We start from the raw sequence: 18,034 nt of genomic DNA on the forward strand, positions 1-18,034 counted from the left end.
TGTATTCATGTAGGACACCACACATTCGTGCCTGCACCTAAAAATTTTTCAAAATGTGTAGCTTGAACTAGTTTAACTTCTTATGTTATTCAAGTTTTGGATGTAAAATCTGACGAACGACGATAATCGTCATTTGTATAGATATATTCAACAAAATTTACTTTATTAGAGTATGTTTACATAGATATGCATATAAGCATGTATTTAATAAAAATCATTGAAACAAAAACATCCACAAAAGCTTAATGAAAATTAATACAAATTTAACTACAGAAACAACTTTCTCGGCTGCCTAAGTGCAAATGAAGGACATAAAATATGGTGATAAGATAAGATAACAATGGTAGACAGAAGTTAAGCTACTGGCCCCATCTATTGCTGAAGCAAGAAAACTAAAACATAATTTCCTTAAAGGCTGAAGGTAAAGATGGATTGAAATTAGGGTAATTAACTGGAAGAAAAAGATTTTTTTTTAATGTGAAATGCCTCTAGAAACTCTATTTCACCAATGGAAGCTTTTTTTAATAATTTTAATTTCTGAAAATTGGAAAGTTTAATTTTCGGGCCAACATTGCTGGGCAACAGATTATTTTTGTGTTTCCTTTCAACTAACATATGCATCATGTTCATTTCCTGTAAACATTTTATCCATACTGTTAGCATTTCAGTTTGCACTAGTGAATTCTTGCATCCAATGTAATGCTAGTTGCCTCTGAAGTAACTCTCTGCTCAGTGTTTCCTGTGGAGAAAATTTACTCTGTTAATTCATATAAATGCATTGTGAAATGTGGTTGTTTCTGCTTGAAAATACTTGAATTTCTGTTTGTGGTTGTTTCTGTTTGCTTTTGATTTCGTTTAATCTGTTTGTGGTTGTTTCTGTTTGCCTTTGATTCGTTTAGTCTGAAGTTCTCTTTATGGAAAACTTGACGATTTCATAGAGTAATGAAGCTTGCACCTAAGCTTCCTTCCAGTTTTACCTTCATTACTATATCATTCTGTTAACTTTTGGATTCAAAAGGATCTTTACACAATTTAACTCTCTGACTTTAATCTGGGTGTATGCTTAGCTTTTGAATCTCCTTTCCAATTTTCATAGTTATCTGTATTCTCCATAGTAGGAAAGTCTACAATTTTAATCCCAAGAAAAATCTTTGTGCTCTTCCATAATCAGGTAATTTATCTCAATTCCACTTCCTTTTCTAAATTTAGTGGAATATATAGATCTTTCAGTTTGCAACAGTTTAGTGAGAACCTCGCTGTTCCAGCACGATTTCGTCAGACGGGAACTCTATGTAATATTAACATTACAATTACTCTAAAATATAATTCTTTGAGCCGTCTTCCAATTTATAATCATGAGTTTTTTCAAATTATTAGTTCATTTATTATGTTGGTCACTTACCTTTAGATGGTAAGCCCGTAAGAGTTCCTGCCTATGTCAAAGCTCAGATATGAAAGTGTGTCTATACTTGAAATCTAACGTTCCCTTTGTTGCAAACTTGTGTTCATCATAAGACTTAATTATTTTTAGGAAAAAATATTGTGTTTATTTTCTTTTTTTTAAACTAAAACGTGTAGTTCAATTTATGGATGAATGTGGAAAGCTTTTTTTGTCCTTCTTTCTATTTTATTTTGGTGTCTGCTAGAGCTTAATTTCTAGAATTAGATGTACTGGAGCTTTATGAAAGGCCGTCAGGAAAAATTAACAAAAATAAATAAATAAAATAACTTAGGAAATAATTAATAATTAAATAAAATATGGAAAATTAATAAAAATTATTAAACTAATAAGTTGTTAAGTAAGTAAGTGTAACACTATACCTCTGTAAAAGCCAAGGCTGTATGTGTCGCCCTGGAATCCTTATGGCCTGTCCCAGTAGCCATGTCTCTTTCTATTGTTATGTGGCGATGCGATGCGTGAAATCCTGACATGAAATATAGCTATCGAACCCAATAATGGGAGTATCCAGCAAAGTGTTCCAGACAGCACTCATTATAGTGCAATGCATGGAATTGAAGCCATGACAAAGTAGACCCAAAATGACTCATCAGTTATCGTTTCAAAGTGTTTCACCTATTATCCATGCATGCAGTAGTTCTCAATATCCTCCCAAACTAATAACAATGTCAAAATGTTACATTATTTAGGAATAGGGTATTAAAATCTGTGTCTTTGAGATAATTTGATAATCAGCTAAATGATGGCCTGAGACAACTTACAAAAAAATAAAACACACCATAACTAAAATAGATGTGTTTTGTCATCATGTCATGTTCGATCAGCACGCGACTGTCCTCGTGTCCTTCGAATTCTTGAAAATTTAAACTTGATGACTTGAAAGTTTAAAGTATTTATTTTGTTGTTTTACTTCAAAGTTGTTTGTTGTGTCCAATGACAACCATCTATCGTACTGTACATTTTTAGTTCTTAATATGAATATGATTGCTGAGTTAATATTTAGTTTATTTTTAGATTAAGCCTTATTAATAAATGAAATAAACAAATGCAGTCTTACGAACTTTTTTAAAGAAAAAAAATGTTGACTATTCTGCTTCCGCTGATGTTAGTTCCAGCATAGTAAGTAACTGATAAAATTTGTATTCATGTAGGACACCACACATTCGTGCCTGCACCTAAAAATTTTTCAAAATGTGTAGCTTGAACTAGTTTAACTTCTTATGTTATTCAAGTTTTGGATGTAAAATCTGACGAACGACGATAATCGTCATTTGTATAGATATATTCAACAAAATTTACTTTATTAGAGTATGTTTACATAGATATGCATATAAGCATGTATTTAATAAAAATCATTGAAACAAAAACATCCACAAAAGCTTAATGAAAATTAATACAAAATTTTCCAAGTTTTTTGAAAAACAAAAGATTTGTCGAGTTTTGGGAAAATAATTTTTCTTTGCATTGTCTTTTTTAGCATCAAATTGTTCAATTTCGTCCATTTTGCTATTCATTTCACTGTTGGAAAGTGTGTCTAAATAACTGTGCATACTTGTCATGATGTTCCTCATTTCGGATGACGTGGGAACAGAAGCTGCATTATTCATTTCATTTTCGTCGTCGAAATTTGCATCAATGATATTTTTTTAGCTTTGAACGAACTCCAAAATGTCTTTGTCTGCCATAATTGGAGCTGTACACACATTATCATCAACTGCTGCAATGAATTCTTCTGATAATACAGTAGGACAGTACAATAGTACAGAATCTTTCTCAAACATTTCATTAAGTGCTGGCTCAGTTTCAATATCCTCCTTCTCCATATCTTTTGGCGCCAAAGAATCTGAAACTTTTGAGAATTGTGCATGGCAAAAACAATTTTCATTCATTCTTGTAGTCACTGAATTCCATGCAGAGTGCAACATATGAACCAAACTCACAGATTTTTACTTGAACTGCGATGTACTCATCAAATTCCAAAGCTAACTGATGAAAGATGAGATGTTTGTAGGGAAGGAAGGTGAAAGTAGCTTAGATAAATAAAACTGGCTCGTGTCGCAGGCTATTCCGAGGATATTTCAAAGCCAAGTTAGCCTCCTTTCTACAAAACATGTGAACCATTTCTCTTTGATTTCACACATCCCTCTTAAATGTCACCTGCGAGGCCGGTGTTTTCCATATTTTGTTCATTCCCAGAGAGGATATCTTTTTGTGTTAAGTGATTTTTGTTTCGTTTTAAGAGAAACAAAATGCATGAAAATATATAGTAGTTCATCGGAACTGATGTATTATTTTATGTTAACTGATATTTCGTCTTAAGCGTTTTCACGTTAAGCATATTTCACTGTATATATTATGTGATCCAGGGCTACCAAAGGAAAATTGCATATTTCCGTGCATTGCGAATGGAAAGAAAAATCGTTCTTTTAAATTACATTGGATTAAATAATTTCCATGGGTATCCTACATTCATAAATTAGGTGGTGGTTTTTATAAACCGTGTGTGTTGTTTGAGGTCGACTGATTGAGGTCTAAATCTGTGTAAATTTAGAAAATTGGTAACTACACTATTATCTATATATAAAGCTGCTGAAAAAGATTTTAGAGCACATGAAAAAAACGGCTGTCATAAAAACAATGTAATTAAGTTTCAGATTATCGTTAAGGGTAAAAAAAAGTAAATATTGATGTGGCACTAGATAGTGCTAAACAAAGAAGAATTGAAAGTAACAGACAAAAATTAACACCAATAATCAAAACTATAATATTTTGGGGTGTGCAAAATATTCCTTTAAGAGATCATTGGAATGATATATCTATCTTTTTAAAATGACAGTGATGGTGATGAAACCATAATTAATTAAGGAAAGTTTAAGGCTTTGTTGAAGTTTCGGGCGGATGCAAGAGATAAGATTGTTGAAGAGCTTTTGCGGACAGCCAATCATAATTCTACTTTTATTACTAAAACAACGCAAAACAAACTGATTCAGTCCTCTGGTGAAATTAATCAAAACGGAATTTTAGAAAAAGTAAAAGCTTCACACTACTACAGTGTGCTGGCGGGGTAGACATTGCTATTGCGAGCAGCTATCATTTTGTATTTGGTATTTTTACCAAGAGACGGGTGTCATCAACAAAGGTTTCCTCGGATTCACAAAAGTAACAGATTTAAGAGGTGAAAATTTTGCAAACATTACAAAAATACTGAAAGGCACTGAAAGATAATAAAAATACTGGATACTGCATTCCTACGTAGACAGGTCACTCATCGCGCTAATCATAGGCTGAACTTAGCTCCTTTTCCATATGGGCTCATGAGATCTACTTATGCCACTCATGGTGATTCATAAGGTTGAAACTATTTTGATAAAAAGATATGTTCCATATTTTGAAAAGCTATGCAATTGAATCACTTGTTCTGGATTAATACTTAAATAAATCAGATATCCTCTTGTGTCAAACATGCAGCTTCTTGTTAAATATTTATAGTAAGTTTCTGATTAACCAGAAGAGTAAACTTTATGATACAACATTAAATTTAAGATAATGATACTGGCATGAGATTCAGCCTGCTGGTTTTAACCTATGTGAATACTTTTATATATAAATGCGTGCGTATGCCGCATCTGAAATATAAATATGCTGTTTTTATATGCTGTAGCACTCTGCAACTGACCAGCTGCTAAATAGAAATCGAAGTAAAATTACTTTGTATTATCATGGACCTGCACCTCTAAACAGTCTAAAGCATCTGGAACAAAATGTATTGATTCAGCAGCAACACTGTGGAGGAAATCCTGTGGTAGTGTATAAAGGAACTGTTTCTCCTAATGGTAAGATTCTTTTTAAACTGCCTTCAAATCTACATTTATAATTATTTTCGCATTTGACCCATCACAAATCTTTTTTGATGTCTGAATATGATGAGCTGTGTTCCTTTTAAATTCACTGCTTCTGTTAATATTTTCATTTTTATACTTTTGCTTTAATGAGCTTTATATTAAATTCATATAATATTTTCATGCTAGCCTTAAAAATGCATTTTACAAAGGTAGGGAGCAAAGTGGCAGTGAAATAATGCTATTAAGAACAATTTGAAAGAAGAGTATTTTTTTCCCTTTCACCAAGAAAAAATATAAACATTTCCATTACTTGGTCTAATTCCATCAGCTAGGTCCTCTAAATTAAAACAAAACAAATATCTGAATTTTTGAAGACTTTCTATTATAAAAGAGGTGAAATTTTATTAAAATCTGCATGCTATAGTTTCATGATAAAGGAAGATTTAAATTAAATATTATGGGTGATTCGAATTTAATATTAGAATATTAATAACGGGGAAAATGGTCATATAATTTAAGAATCGAAATGTTAGAAATTGGAATGTTTTAAAAATCAGCACAGTCATACGGAATAAATATCACCGTTGCCTACTTCTGATTTGAAATTTTCTTAAAAGTACATGCAAATTATGGAAACGGTCTGATTTCTGCAAAACATGATGGTTTTGTTAAATAAAATTTGATTTTTTTTTCCAAGGTAGTCGCAGAGGAAACTAATTTTGGAATATAAAACCGAGAGCCATTTCTTTGCACTCACTATGGCAAATATTTAAGTTAAAAAAATCTGATATGTACACCACATGACTACCTTGTGTGGAATATTAAAGTATACGCATTTTTTCTTGCATTTCATTTAAACTTATTGGATTTAATTAAATCTACTCCGTCGATAGTGCATAAACTACAATAGAATAAATGTACTCTTTAAAATCCACTATATTCGTTTACCACAGCGACACTCTGGCGCTAGGTTCACTGAACAGCGTTATATTTCGTTCACATTATAACTCAAAAGGCACAAAATTTATACCATTTGAAGAATTATCTAATCGTTGCCACATGTTCTATTCAAATACTATAATAAATCTAGAATGATGTATAAAAGAAATTAAGCAAACAAAACAAAAAAGAAACAGTTTTTCACAGACGATTCAGTATTTCTCATTCAGTTCTCATTTCACGACAAGGTAAAAATACATAAAAACTCAAAATATCTATATTAAAAATTACGAAGTAAATCTTAAACACTTATTTTCTCGAAAAAATTCCAGAAAGATTAAGCATGATTTAATTTGTGATAATAAATGAAGGCGTTATCTTTCTTGTTGCGAAGCTTAGTCTCTCTAGCTTGGCAACAAATCTACTATTCTGCTGTTTTAAATGTAAACAAATATGTCCGTCATGTTATTTAAAAATTAGGCTTAACTGCACTTAAACAGCTTTTAAATTGTTGATAATTGTACATATATTGTTTGCAAATTTACTAAAGGCATAAAAACCTAAATCGGAAGATAAGAACAACATAATTCAATCACTTTTAAAGGAAAAATTGCACAATTTACAATAAGAGCAAAGAAACTGAGATTTACATATAAGAGCAAAGAAACTGAGATCACTGAGCCGGGTAACAGAGTGGATATATATATAAATATATTTATATACGTTTCGTGCGGCCGATTGCAACCAAAATATGAGGTGCACATCTACATGTTATAGCGGTCCTATATACAAAATTTCAAAGTTCTGAGGCTACTCGTTTTTGAATTATGCAAGATACGTACAGACGCCACGAAAAATTCTCTTCAGAATTCATTTTAAAGCAGTTTTATAATTTTTTTGGAGCAAAAGAGTCTTTTATTCTGTCCTTACGTACAGAGGTCGCGCAAAATTTTCGTTAAATTGCATTCGATAGCGGTCAAAATGGATATTTTTCGTTGAAATATGCTGCCTGAAACTTTTTTCGATTACAATGCTTCTTTTTTTCTTCGTATAAGGAAGTAAAAAATGAAGATGTATTAAAAAAAGGGTTTATAATAGTTATTACACACCCAAACTCTGAGATCGAACATCTGAAAATCACTAAGATTTTAAATGTTGTTATAGTTTAAAGAAAAGAATCACAAATATGGTTATTCAAAAATTATTTTAATGATTTATCATTGTATAAAAATTTAAGTAACTTCAGCAGACATCTTAAATAAATTCTAAAATTAAATAACATCTCCAGCTTTAAGAAGTAAAATAAATTATATTTCATGAGCGACCATATTTTTAACTTTTTTCTTATTCTTATAAATTAATACATATTATATGAAATTAGAAACGTTATTGTTTTTTTTTTCTGTTATTAAGTGTTATAAATTATTTGTGTTCTTTTGGAGAAAATTCGTGATATGTATTATTCGGGGTTTCCCCTCCTCCCGTTGTTGTTGGGTGGTAGGGTGGGTTTTTTTCGGGGGGTTGACGACTTCTAGAAACATCCAAATTTGAAAAACAACATATAGAACGTTTTAATGTCTATAAAAATTTTGAATTCAGTTTGCTCATTTAAAGTAACTAATCAAATTAATCTAAATTCTACAACGTCACATATGTAATATAGGTGATGTTTTCCCCAATCAAATTTTACTTTTTTTATTCCTAGATTCTTCATATGATAAATAACCAGTAGATGAAGCTGTTTTCATATACACTCATGTCCATAAATTAAGGATAATGCAAAATCAGGCAAAGGAAGAGTTAGAAGCAAAACAAATTTGACTTATTTGTAAAGCTTATTTATTAAACAAAAGGTAAAGAGCAAAAAAAGATGCTATATGTTTGATATTATTAAAAAAATTAGCGATTTTTTCTCCCTGGAGCAAATTACAAAAAAACACTATTTATAAAAAACCAATATTACATTTATTGGTATGATTGTTAATACATTGTATGTCTCCCAGACGATGCAATACAGTCCATACAACGCCTAGGCATGCTGAGTATCAAATTATCGATCTGATCTTGGGGGATATTACACCACTCAAAAAAGCAAGGCTCTCCAAAGTTCCGATAGACATGTAGGAGGAGGTTGACGGGCTGCAACTCGTCGGCCAAGCATGTCCCAGACATGCTCTACTGGATTCAAGTCCGGTGACAATGCTAGATTCAAGTCCAGTGACATATGAAAGTCCTGCGAGAATCAGACTGCAAGCTAAACCTAGACTTGTCAGAAAACATCACACAAGCCCACTGTTGCAGTGTCCACAATGCATGCTCTCTACTCTAGGCTAACCGCAGGCGACAGTGAGTTGCAGTAAGTGGAACGCATCTACGAGCATATAGACCAATCTGCCCTAAGCGTCTGTACACGGTCTGCCTTGAAATTGTCGTACCATTGGCTAAAGAGAGCTGACGAGACAGGTCTGAGGCTGTGCTCCGCCTGTTTCTTTTGGCAGTAACTGCCAAATACCGGTCCTCATTTGGCGTTGTAACTCTGGGGCGACCTGTGCTGTAACGTCTACTCAAATTACCATCATCTTGGAATCGTTGCCAAAGCCTGGAGATGACATTCTGGGCAATTCAGTGTTCGTCTGATACTTCCAGTTGGGTATGCCCACATTCCAGACGGCCGATAATTCTATCACGTAAAAAATCATCCAAATGCCTCCTTTGTGTCATAACTATTCGGTTATTGCACTGAAATGCTTATAAAGCGCCTGCGAACAGTTTTACTTCTTTTCCTGTATTCCTTATATATCACTCTCTTACACTCTTGTCATTGTGACGTACCATCGGTGTCATCTGGTTACTTCCTGAAATTTGCATATGATTCTTGAAGATGAGTGTGGTGATTTTACAGGTGATATATTTATTTTATCCTTAATTTATGGACATGAGTGTTATATGATAACATTATAGTGCTTTTGTGCTGCATATGTGAAGTATGATTAAGTCTTTTGTGTTTTAAAGGAAGGTATTAATTGGTATTTTAGTAATTTATTTTTGATGATATAATAAGTCTTTTTTAATATTCTTTAATCATCTTTTTATAGAAAGTCTGACTTTTACTTCAGTGCTCCATGAAGGTTTTCCATTCAGTATAACAATATTTCTTGATGGAATACGAGATTTAAAACTGAGCTCTTGCTGTGTTTTTCGTTATCTTCCAAACAGACGTTTAGGTGGTTCAAGTGGCAGCTTTTCTATTCAGAATGTTGAGGGAGGAAAACCTTGTATGAAGTTAGTATAACTCTGCTTTTTAATATTTCTCCTTTTATCTAAATGCACATGTTAAATTGATTTTTAACTTGCTGACAAACTGCAGAATATTTCATGAATTCAGTATTTTACAAACTGCAGAAAAGGGGGGGAAAACAAAACATCAAACTTTGTCTTTCCTTCTCCAATTAGTGGAGAATAAATTCTTTTCTAATAATTTATAAATAACTATTGTCTAGATATTCTTAAATATGCATGTGAATATATATATATATATACACATATATATTATTAGAAAAGGTTTCTTATATATCATCTCCAATGAACAGAAATTTAATTAAAGCAATGAATTATTAGAATAAATTTTAGTCAGTATTTTAAGTATAAGTTATTTAGATTTACACTATAGTAAAAATTTTTAAAAACTATAAAGAAATAATAGTTTGAACCATAAAAATTCTAAAAAGTAAAATATAAAGTACTGAAATGGTAGCTATTGTCATTGACCATAGGTTAATTCACTTGTCAAGGGGAACAAACCAATCCACTATCAATTAACGATAACTGTTACAGTTTATGTAGCTGGCCACGATAGGGTGCAGCTTTTTTATTTTTAGGTTGTTATATTTTTCTTACCGTATTGCGGATTTTGATATAGATGTAGTGGCAACCAGAGAAACACGATGAACGTTCTGTAAGCATACAATTTTTGTAAATAACATTAAATGAAGTTTCTGTGTGAAAACCAAAAATGGAAAAGAATTCCAAGCGTTCCTGTGGATATTCATCAAGAAAGGTAAGCAAAAAATCATTTATCAAGTGTTGTTGAATGTAAAAAATAAGAATAAGATAATACAAATAAGAAAAAAGATCATAAATTGCAACAATAACCAAACTAAGTGAGAGTGTTTCATTATTTTTCCAAGTAAGGATCAAATTAGTAATTTTGCTAGAGTTAAATCATCTACGAACAAAACTTAAAAATTGAAAGATATTAGTCTGCTTAAACCAAGACTCAACATAAACAAAAACGAAAATAAAAATTAGTAAGAAATTCTTAATTTAAGGTACTTTTTAAGAACAAAATTCAGCTAGGAAAACGAGATCCTCACTTTAGAAAAAACATTTCCCAATACTCTCACAGTATTGAAGAAACAATAAAAAAACTGCTAAAACCTGTACAAATTTAGTACAGTCAAAAGTCGTTAATTCGGACTCGTCGGGACTTCGGCGATTCCGGATTATCGATTTTTCCGGATTATAGATCATCAGTTTAAATCTCGTAAGATGGCATGCAAAAATTCTAAAATTAAAAATATGAAACCGTAATTTATGAAATAAAGAACAATTATGATCTAAAGGGTATCAAAATTTACAAAAAAAAAAAAAAAGCTTAATACTTATTTGTTTACTTTATTAATCATTTCTTTCCATGTAAGTTGTTTAAGTTGCTTCGTTTTATGTGATAATACTTTCTCTTTAATTCTATAAACAGACATAATTTCTTGTTCAGTTACAAAGTTCCGCTGTTCAAGTCCCGTTAATTGCTGCGCCGAGAATACCGACTAACTTGTCAATCGAAATTTTTTCGTTTTCACTAACCTCTCTGTCACATTCTTCATGTCTTTATCCGTTTTTTGCAGCAATTCCACTTTTTGTTTGTTGGACATCGAAACATACTTTGGCTTTGTACGATCCTTTGGGAGCTCCAGTGTCGGAAATTCTATTTGACATATGACAAATATGTCGGGTTTTAATGAAAGTTTCCAACCATCGCAAATATCATCTGCGCAAGCAGTTCGCGTTGACGTGTTTAATCATATTTTGTCAGACAATTTTTGGCATTTGAAAGAAAGAGACTTGCTTTAGAACACTGTGTGGCGAAATTTGTAAAATAAATATCGTTATCATTAAGTACAAGGTGTTTGAAATGGAACTATCACGCTACCAGATTAGAACCATCATTTGCTTCCAGTTCTGTTGTAAGTCAGCTACAGAATGTCATCAAATCATGTGTACAGCTTTAGGTACTAATGCTGTATCATATGGCACTGTGAAGGTTTGGTACCGAAAGTTCAAAAACAAGGACTATGACATTCAAGAAGCAGAGCGCTCTGGCCGTCTTACTGATGTTGATGAGGCTCGCCAGTAAGAACTTGTGGAAGAAGATCAGTATGCAATCACTCGAGAGATTGCTAAGGAGTTAGACTTTAGTGCCATACCCATTAATCGCGCTGTGCATCCCATAAACTTGACTTACAAGCTCAATCTCTGGGTGTCGCATGAGCTGACTCAAGCAGATAAGGACAGACGTTTTCGGGCCTGCAGTAATCTGCTTGAATATCAACGCAAGGACAAAATTCTGAACCACATCGTCACTTGGGGTGAAAAGTGGATTTACTTCAACATTACAGGACGAAAAGGGGGTTGGTCTGCGCCCGGTGAGCTCGTCGGCAGCGTCGCAAAGAGCAATTTGACTAACAAAAATATTGTTTGTATCTGGTGGGATATCCTTGGTATTATCTACAAAGAGTGTCAGGAAAAAACTAAAACCCTCGACAATAAGGTTGTAGGGTTTATATTTATTTTAAATAACATTTATTTTAAGCTGCCCACCAGCGGCCGAGCGGTAAAGTCGCTGAACACTGGTAGTTCGGTCCGAGGTTCGAATCCCGCGAACGGGCTGGCTGCATGGGTGTTTCCGTGGTTTTCCCCATGTGTAACGTGTATACGAGCCAGTTTCCCTTAGAAAGTCCTCCACGAAGTCATCCCTCCTCTTATGCAGATAGCCCTAGTGTGCTTTGCCATAATTAAATACACCATTAATTTAAGTTTAAGCTATCTTTCCTGTCAAGCCTTTACTTTCCCCTAGAATTGCCAATGCCAGAGTATGTAAATTGTAGTTGAACGCGCAGTATATTCAAATTTTAGCAGAAGTAAGTTGAGTTTAAATAGAAGGGAAACGAGATTGTATGTGTGCTTCTTGAATCGCGAACGTGAAGGTTGCTAGGTAGAAATTTAAGAACCGCGCGTTTCGGCCTGTGTGCCTATCTCGGCAGTTCGCTGAATTTTTCAACTGCTTAATCAGTAAGCTCGCTGAATCTCAGCTGTATCTTAGAACGCGGTTAAGTTAGTTACGATTTCAGAGCCTCGTAGGTAGTGATCTCGTTATTTATTCATCCTGTCATTAATTTTTAGTTTCACATTTCAGTTTTTGTTAAACCGCCGGGTCGGCGTAGTTTGTGAGCGTCAAGGGAACGCAGCTGCTATTTCTAAAGTGGAATAAAAAGGGCTTTAAAACCCTTCCTACGTGTTTGTGTAACTTTACAGTTCATAGCAGTCACTACCATAGTTGCTGACAAGTTGGGCCCATCACAACACTACAAGGTGTACAGAGAGATGCTTATCGGTGTTGACGCTGCCATCAGCGAAAAACGAAGTATGTTCCGGCGCAAAAAGGTAATGTTCCATCAAGATAATGCAAGACCACATGTGTCTTCAGTCACCGGCTGGATTCTGTATGGACTCGAATGGGATTTTTTGCCACACCCCTTATATAGCCCCTACATCACTCCTTCGGAAGTCTACCTTTTTTCACACCTGCAGCTACATCTTGCTAGTGCTATCTTCTATTCTGCATGGAACGTCCAAAATGAGGTTGATGTGTTTTTAGATTCTCGGCCACCAAGTTTCTGAGCCGAAGGCTTTGAAAACTCCAAAAACGTTGGTAGAAAATCATTGATTTGGGTGATGATTACTACCTGCATTAAAGGTACTGCTTTCATGTTTTTTTACGAACTTTTTTGAGAAAATTTTTTGGAGGAAAACTTTCGTTACAACCAGATGTATGCTTATTATGCAACAAAAGGGTAGCAATTTCAAACAAAAGTAACCTTGACAGGCATTTTGAAACGTCGCATCCGAAATTTGACTTAAAGTATCCTGAACTTTTGAACTTCGAACAAATAATATTTTATTATTAAATTCATGGATTTCAAAGCAACAATCTACTTTTACAAACTGCTGGAAACATCAAAGGTAACATTCGCATCGATTAAAGTTTTTCATATACTTGCTAAGAAAAAAAGGCCACATATGGATGGATCTATAATAAAAAAAAGCAGTGTTGGAATCTGCAGACATACTTTTTGAGGATTTTAAAAACAAAAAAGAATTGTTTCAGCTATAAATCCCATGCAGTTATCAGCTTGAACTGTTACAAGGAGAACTGAAACAATTGCAGGCCACTTAGAAACCCAATTGATAAAAGATTAAACAAATGTGGATTATTTCCTTACGACTGCACTTACAGCACAACTGGCAATAAGTGTTGATTTTCCCCGTTAAATTGTATGTGATATATCTAACTTCGAACCTAAAATTTCTGAAGAACACAAAATCTTGTCTGAAACTTAACATCATAAACGAAAACTTAACATCATAAACGAAAACTTAACATCATAAACGAAAACTTAACATCATAAACGAAAACTTAACATCTTAGGTGGAAACATTCAACATTTCCAGGCAATGCTTTAAACTGTCAGCTATTCCGGCACGGTGAAGAACACTTTCTTTAAAAGGACAAAATCCATCTGGCCCTTTCGGCATATATCTCCATTTTAGTTTCGCTGGATTCAGACTTCAGCTGCTACGTGTTTTGGACTTAAACGGCCGGACTGGAACTGAAACAGGACCGGATCAGGATTGGATCAGGACTGGAACCGCAACAAGACGGGAACCGGAACAAGACTGGAACCGGAACAGGTCGGGGACTGGAAACTATCATCCCCTGGCTTCTCCCCCGGGCAGGTCTACTCTGGCTCGAACTGAAAATGAACTGCGCCGCTACCAAGGAAAGCACCTCCTTTTATTGACGGCGGTTGCCGTTACTACAGGCGATTATGCAAAATATTTAACATCTTTCCACCTAAGGGGGAAAAAAAAGCGAACTTTCACAACAAAGTAAAACAATGCTAAAGAGCCTTAATATGCCAATCTGTCTGGCGAAGTTACAGTTCTACTAGATCGTGTTACAGGACTGACAAATTTATCATCTACGCTGAGTTTAAGTTCAGACAACGAATCTTGTTTTTCATTCTGCAGCTTCACGGGTACATCATTTTGCGTTACCTCTAAAGGATACAAAGTTCGAACTGCTCTAAGCAAAATTCCATTTCGGGTCTTTACTCGTACAAGCCGATTTATTCCATCAGGTCCTGGAAGTAGTTCTATGACACGACCAAGTTGCCAAAAAAGTTTTTTGTCACTACTACCGATCAAAACAATATCATCCAATTTAATAGTAACTTTCCTTTCAGCTCTTTTATGCGAAACCTTGAGAATTCCCAAATATTCTGTACGAAACCTATTTTTAAATGCTTCTCGTACAGTTTGAATATACTGAAATCTTTTTTGTAAATTACTTGATTGAATACCGTATTTTATATCCCGCAAACTACTAGTTCTAATTTCTTTTAAAAAGTCGGCAGGAGTTAAAGCTTTAAATTCAGGATCGGAAGGAATTACTGTCAACGGTCGGTCATTAAGAATCACTTCACAGTCAATCTCCTGTGAATCGTGTACATTTCTTCATAATTTAAACAAGCATGTTTAAGAACTTTTTGAAGGATTTGCTTCATCATTCCGATAAGACGTTCCCACCAACCACCCCACCATGGAGCACCAGGGGGAATAAACTTCCATGTTATTCGCTCATTGGCTGCTGCCGATTAATTTGTTCAAAATCTATTAATTTGAAGCTCCTACAAAATTAGTTCCATTATCACTGTACACAGTTGTGGGTTTACCTCTTCGCGACCCGAACCGATGAAAAGCCTGAAGAAACACTTCTGTAGATAGAGAAGTCAGCAACTCCAAATGGACCGCGGCGCATGTAAAAACGCATGTAAACGGCGCATGTAAAAACACAAATCCATGCCTTTTCTTTGTTTCTCAACAATAAAGGACCACAAAGGCCCGTGACTTGTAATACTGATAAATCATTTACTCGCTGTATTGGCGGTGGGGCTGATATGTGGTCAACAGGTACAGCAGAATATCTCTTGCAAGTAATGCATATACTCAAAACAGAACGCACAGTTCTTCTGCCAGATAACAACCAAAACCTTTCCCTTAAGGTATTCAGTATATATTGTACACCTGCATGTCCTTTCTTTTTATGTTCTTCCATAATTAAATTTCTAACTAACGGATGTTCTCCTGGTAATATTATAGGTGTTCTAAACTCTAACGTGTCATCTCTTCGAAACGCACCAGTTTTAATTCTTAGAATTCCTGCATCATAAAATGGACTAAGAGTTCGTAAGCGTGCGTCTTCTATATCCTGAAACGATTCCGATTGAATCAAGCGAATAACAACCTTTTCGGCAAAATCAATTTCATCAACAGTGAGTTCAACTTTCCTTTTTTTCTTATTTCTGCAATTAAAGAAAAATCGTTGAATCCAACCAACAACTCTAACTGTTTTTCGATAGCTAGAAAATCGCTCACTCAAACTAAACCTTTCAGTAGACACTAGAGATGAAACCACTGCCTTTTTTTTTCTCGCTGGCTATTTACGCTTCATCAGTTATGAATTCGGCACTCGGCCAATTTTCTTGGGATTTTAAAAGCCAGCTCGGACCCTCCCACCTTTTTGACCGGGAGAGTTGGCGAACTGAACACCCTCTACTTTGAAGATCTGCAGGGTTAAGGTGACCAGGTATATGCCTCTAATCCTCCACACGTGTCCAAAAGCCTTATTTCCTGTACTCTATTTTGTACAAATGTCCCCCATGGTTCTTCCCTTTTTATCCATGCAAGGACAGTAGTTGAATCTGTCCAGAAAAATGTACTTCTGGCCTCTTTTAGAACTTTTAGAAAAAGTCTTTTAGAACGTCTGCAGCAAGACGAGATGCAATAGTTGCTGCTAACAATTCTAATCTTACAATAGTCGTTTCCTTTTTACCACAAGGGGAAACTCTAGACCTAGCCTGAATTAACTGGACTTTAACTGATTCAGTTTCTTCTACACGAATGAAAACTACTGCCGCATACGCTGCTTGACTGGCGTCACAGAAAACATGTATTGAACACTGTTTTGGCTGATATCGTATCCACCTTGGAATTTTAATGTTTTTCAAAAGAAAAATGTCCATTTCAAAAATTTACTTTTAATTTCAGTGTTAACTTCTTTGTCCCATTTTACTTTTGTTTCCCATGTACGCTGTAATAACATCTTAGGTAATATAAGGACTGGACGTGTTATACCGATGGGATCAAATACTTTATGGGCTATTGCCCAAATACTTCTTTTCGTGATTTTCTCGAAACAAAGATTTTGCAAATTAGCAACACTTATTTGAAGAGTATCGCCTTGTCTTTCCCATAACAAACCTAATATATTCGCAACAGTTTCTGTTTCTAAACTACAGTCGGTATATTCCCAACCCCGTAATTCAAATTTTCGTTCTGCCATAACATCTGAAGATACTTTCATGAAGCGCTGTAATTCATCTTCACTTCGGACACTTGTTACACAGTTATCAACATAGAAACTATTCATTAATTTAACAATAATGTCGGAAGGATATTTTACATCTGCATCATTTTTCTCTAAAATTGAATTTAAATGATATTGAATAAGAGCTCTAAGTAAAAATGGACTACTGGTTACACCAAATACGACTCGACAATGACGAAAATGCTTCAAGCCATCTTCACCCTTTATCCAAAGAAATCGGAGGAAGTTTCTGTCACTAGAATTCAGGCCAATTTGTAGAAAGGCCTTACGAATATCAGAAATCACCCCTATTTTTTTCTTGGCGAAATCTATTTAAGATTGTAGGAATAAATGCAATAAGGTTTAATCCTTTTTCAAGACAAGCGTTGAGACTCGGAGAACCCTTTGCTTAAGACGAAGCGTCAAATACTAGCCGTAACTTCGTAGTACTATGTTCCTTAACATCATATCTATGTGGCAAATAATGATGGGGTAAATCTAATTCATTTACGGGTACTTCCTCTATTATGCCCTCTTTGAGCCATTCTTGGAATATATTTTCATACTCTTGGCGAAGATTATCCAGTTCAAGTTTCCTAATCGTACCGCGCAACCTTTTAAGCGATAACTCAAAATTATCCGACAGGGAAGGGTGCCCTTCCAACCAAGGCAAAGACACTACAAAGCTGTTATCTTCTTTTTTTACAGTATCAAGAAAATGTTGCCTCGTAGCCTCGTACAATTCCAATTTACTCTTTTGTTCGGATGGGTCCGTAATACCAAGCGAGTCGAGGGCCCATAAATCAGAAATACAAGCCTCTTTATTCAACATTGAAGTAACTAAGAATGTTGAACCTTCACTATTCAACTCCCCGGTTTTTCCCATAACCGGCCATCCTAACTTTGTCTCAATAGCTACAAGACCGTTTGAAATTTGTTTACGATTTCCCGTCTTGCAACATCGGCTCCTATTAAAATTTCTATAGGTCCTTCTAAACGATCTGTTAAACTTATTCCACAGTCAGCAAG

The 18,034-nt window shown here is 34.5% G+C and overlaps 1 protein-coding gene across 2 annotated transcripts in view; it reads left to right on the plus strand.

The window, feature by feature from the left end:
• Positions 1 to 18,034, plus strand: part of LOC118195288 (glutamate rich 3-like) — a 97,978-nt gene that overhangs the window by 35,212 nt on the left and 44,732 nt on the right. For both annotated transcript variants that reach the window (XM_085807382.1, XM_085807383.1), the window contains exons 6-7: positions 5,121 to 5,292; positions 9,336 to 9,522. In XM_085807382.1, coding sequence (XP_085663508.1) covers positions 5,121 to 5,292; positions 9,336 to 9,522 — 359 coding nt within the window. The remainder of the gene's footprint in view (positions 1 to 5,120; positions 5,293 to 9,335; positions 9,523 to 18,034) is intronic.

Source organism: Stegodyphus dumicola, chromosome X1 (assembly GCF_044657685.1).
Source record: "Stegodyphus dumicola isolate Sdum_Otavi_A_Nest chromosome X1, ASM4465768v1".
Taxonomy (NCBI): domain Eukaryota; kingdom Metazoa; phylum Arthropoda; class Arachnida; order Araneae; family Eresidae; genus Stegodyphus; species Stegodyphus dumicola.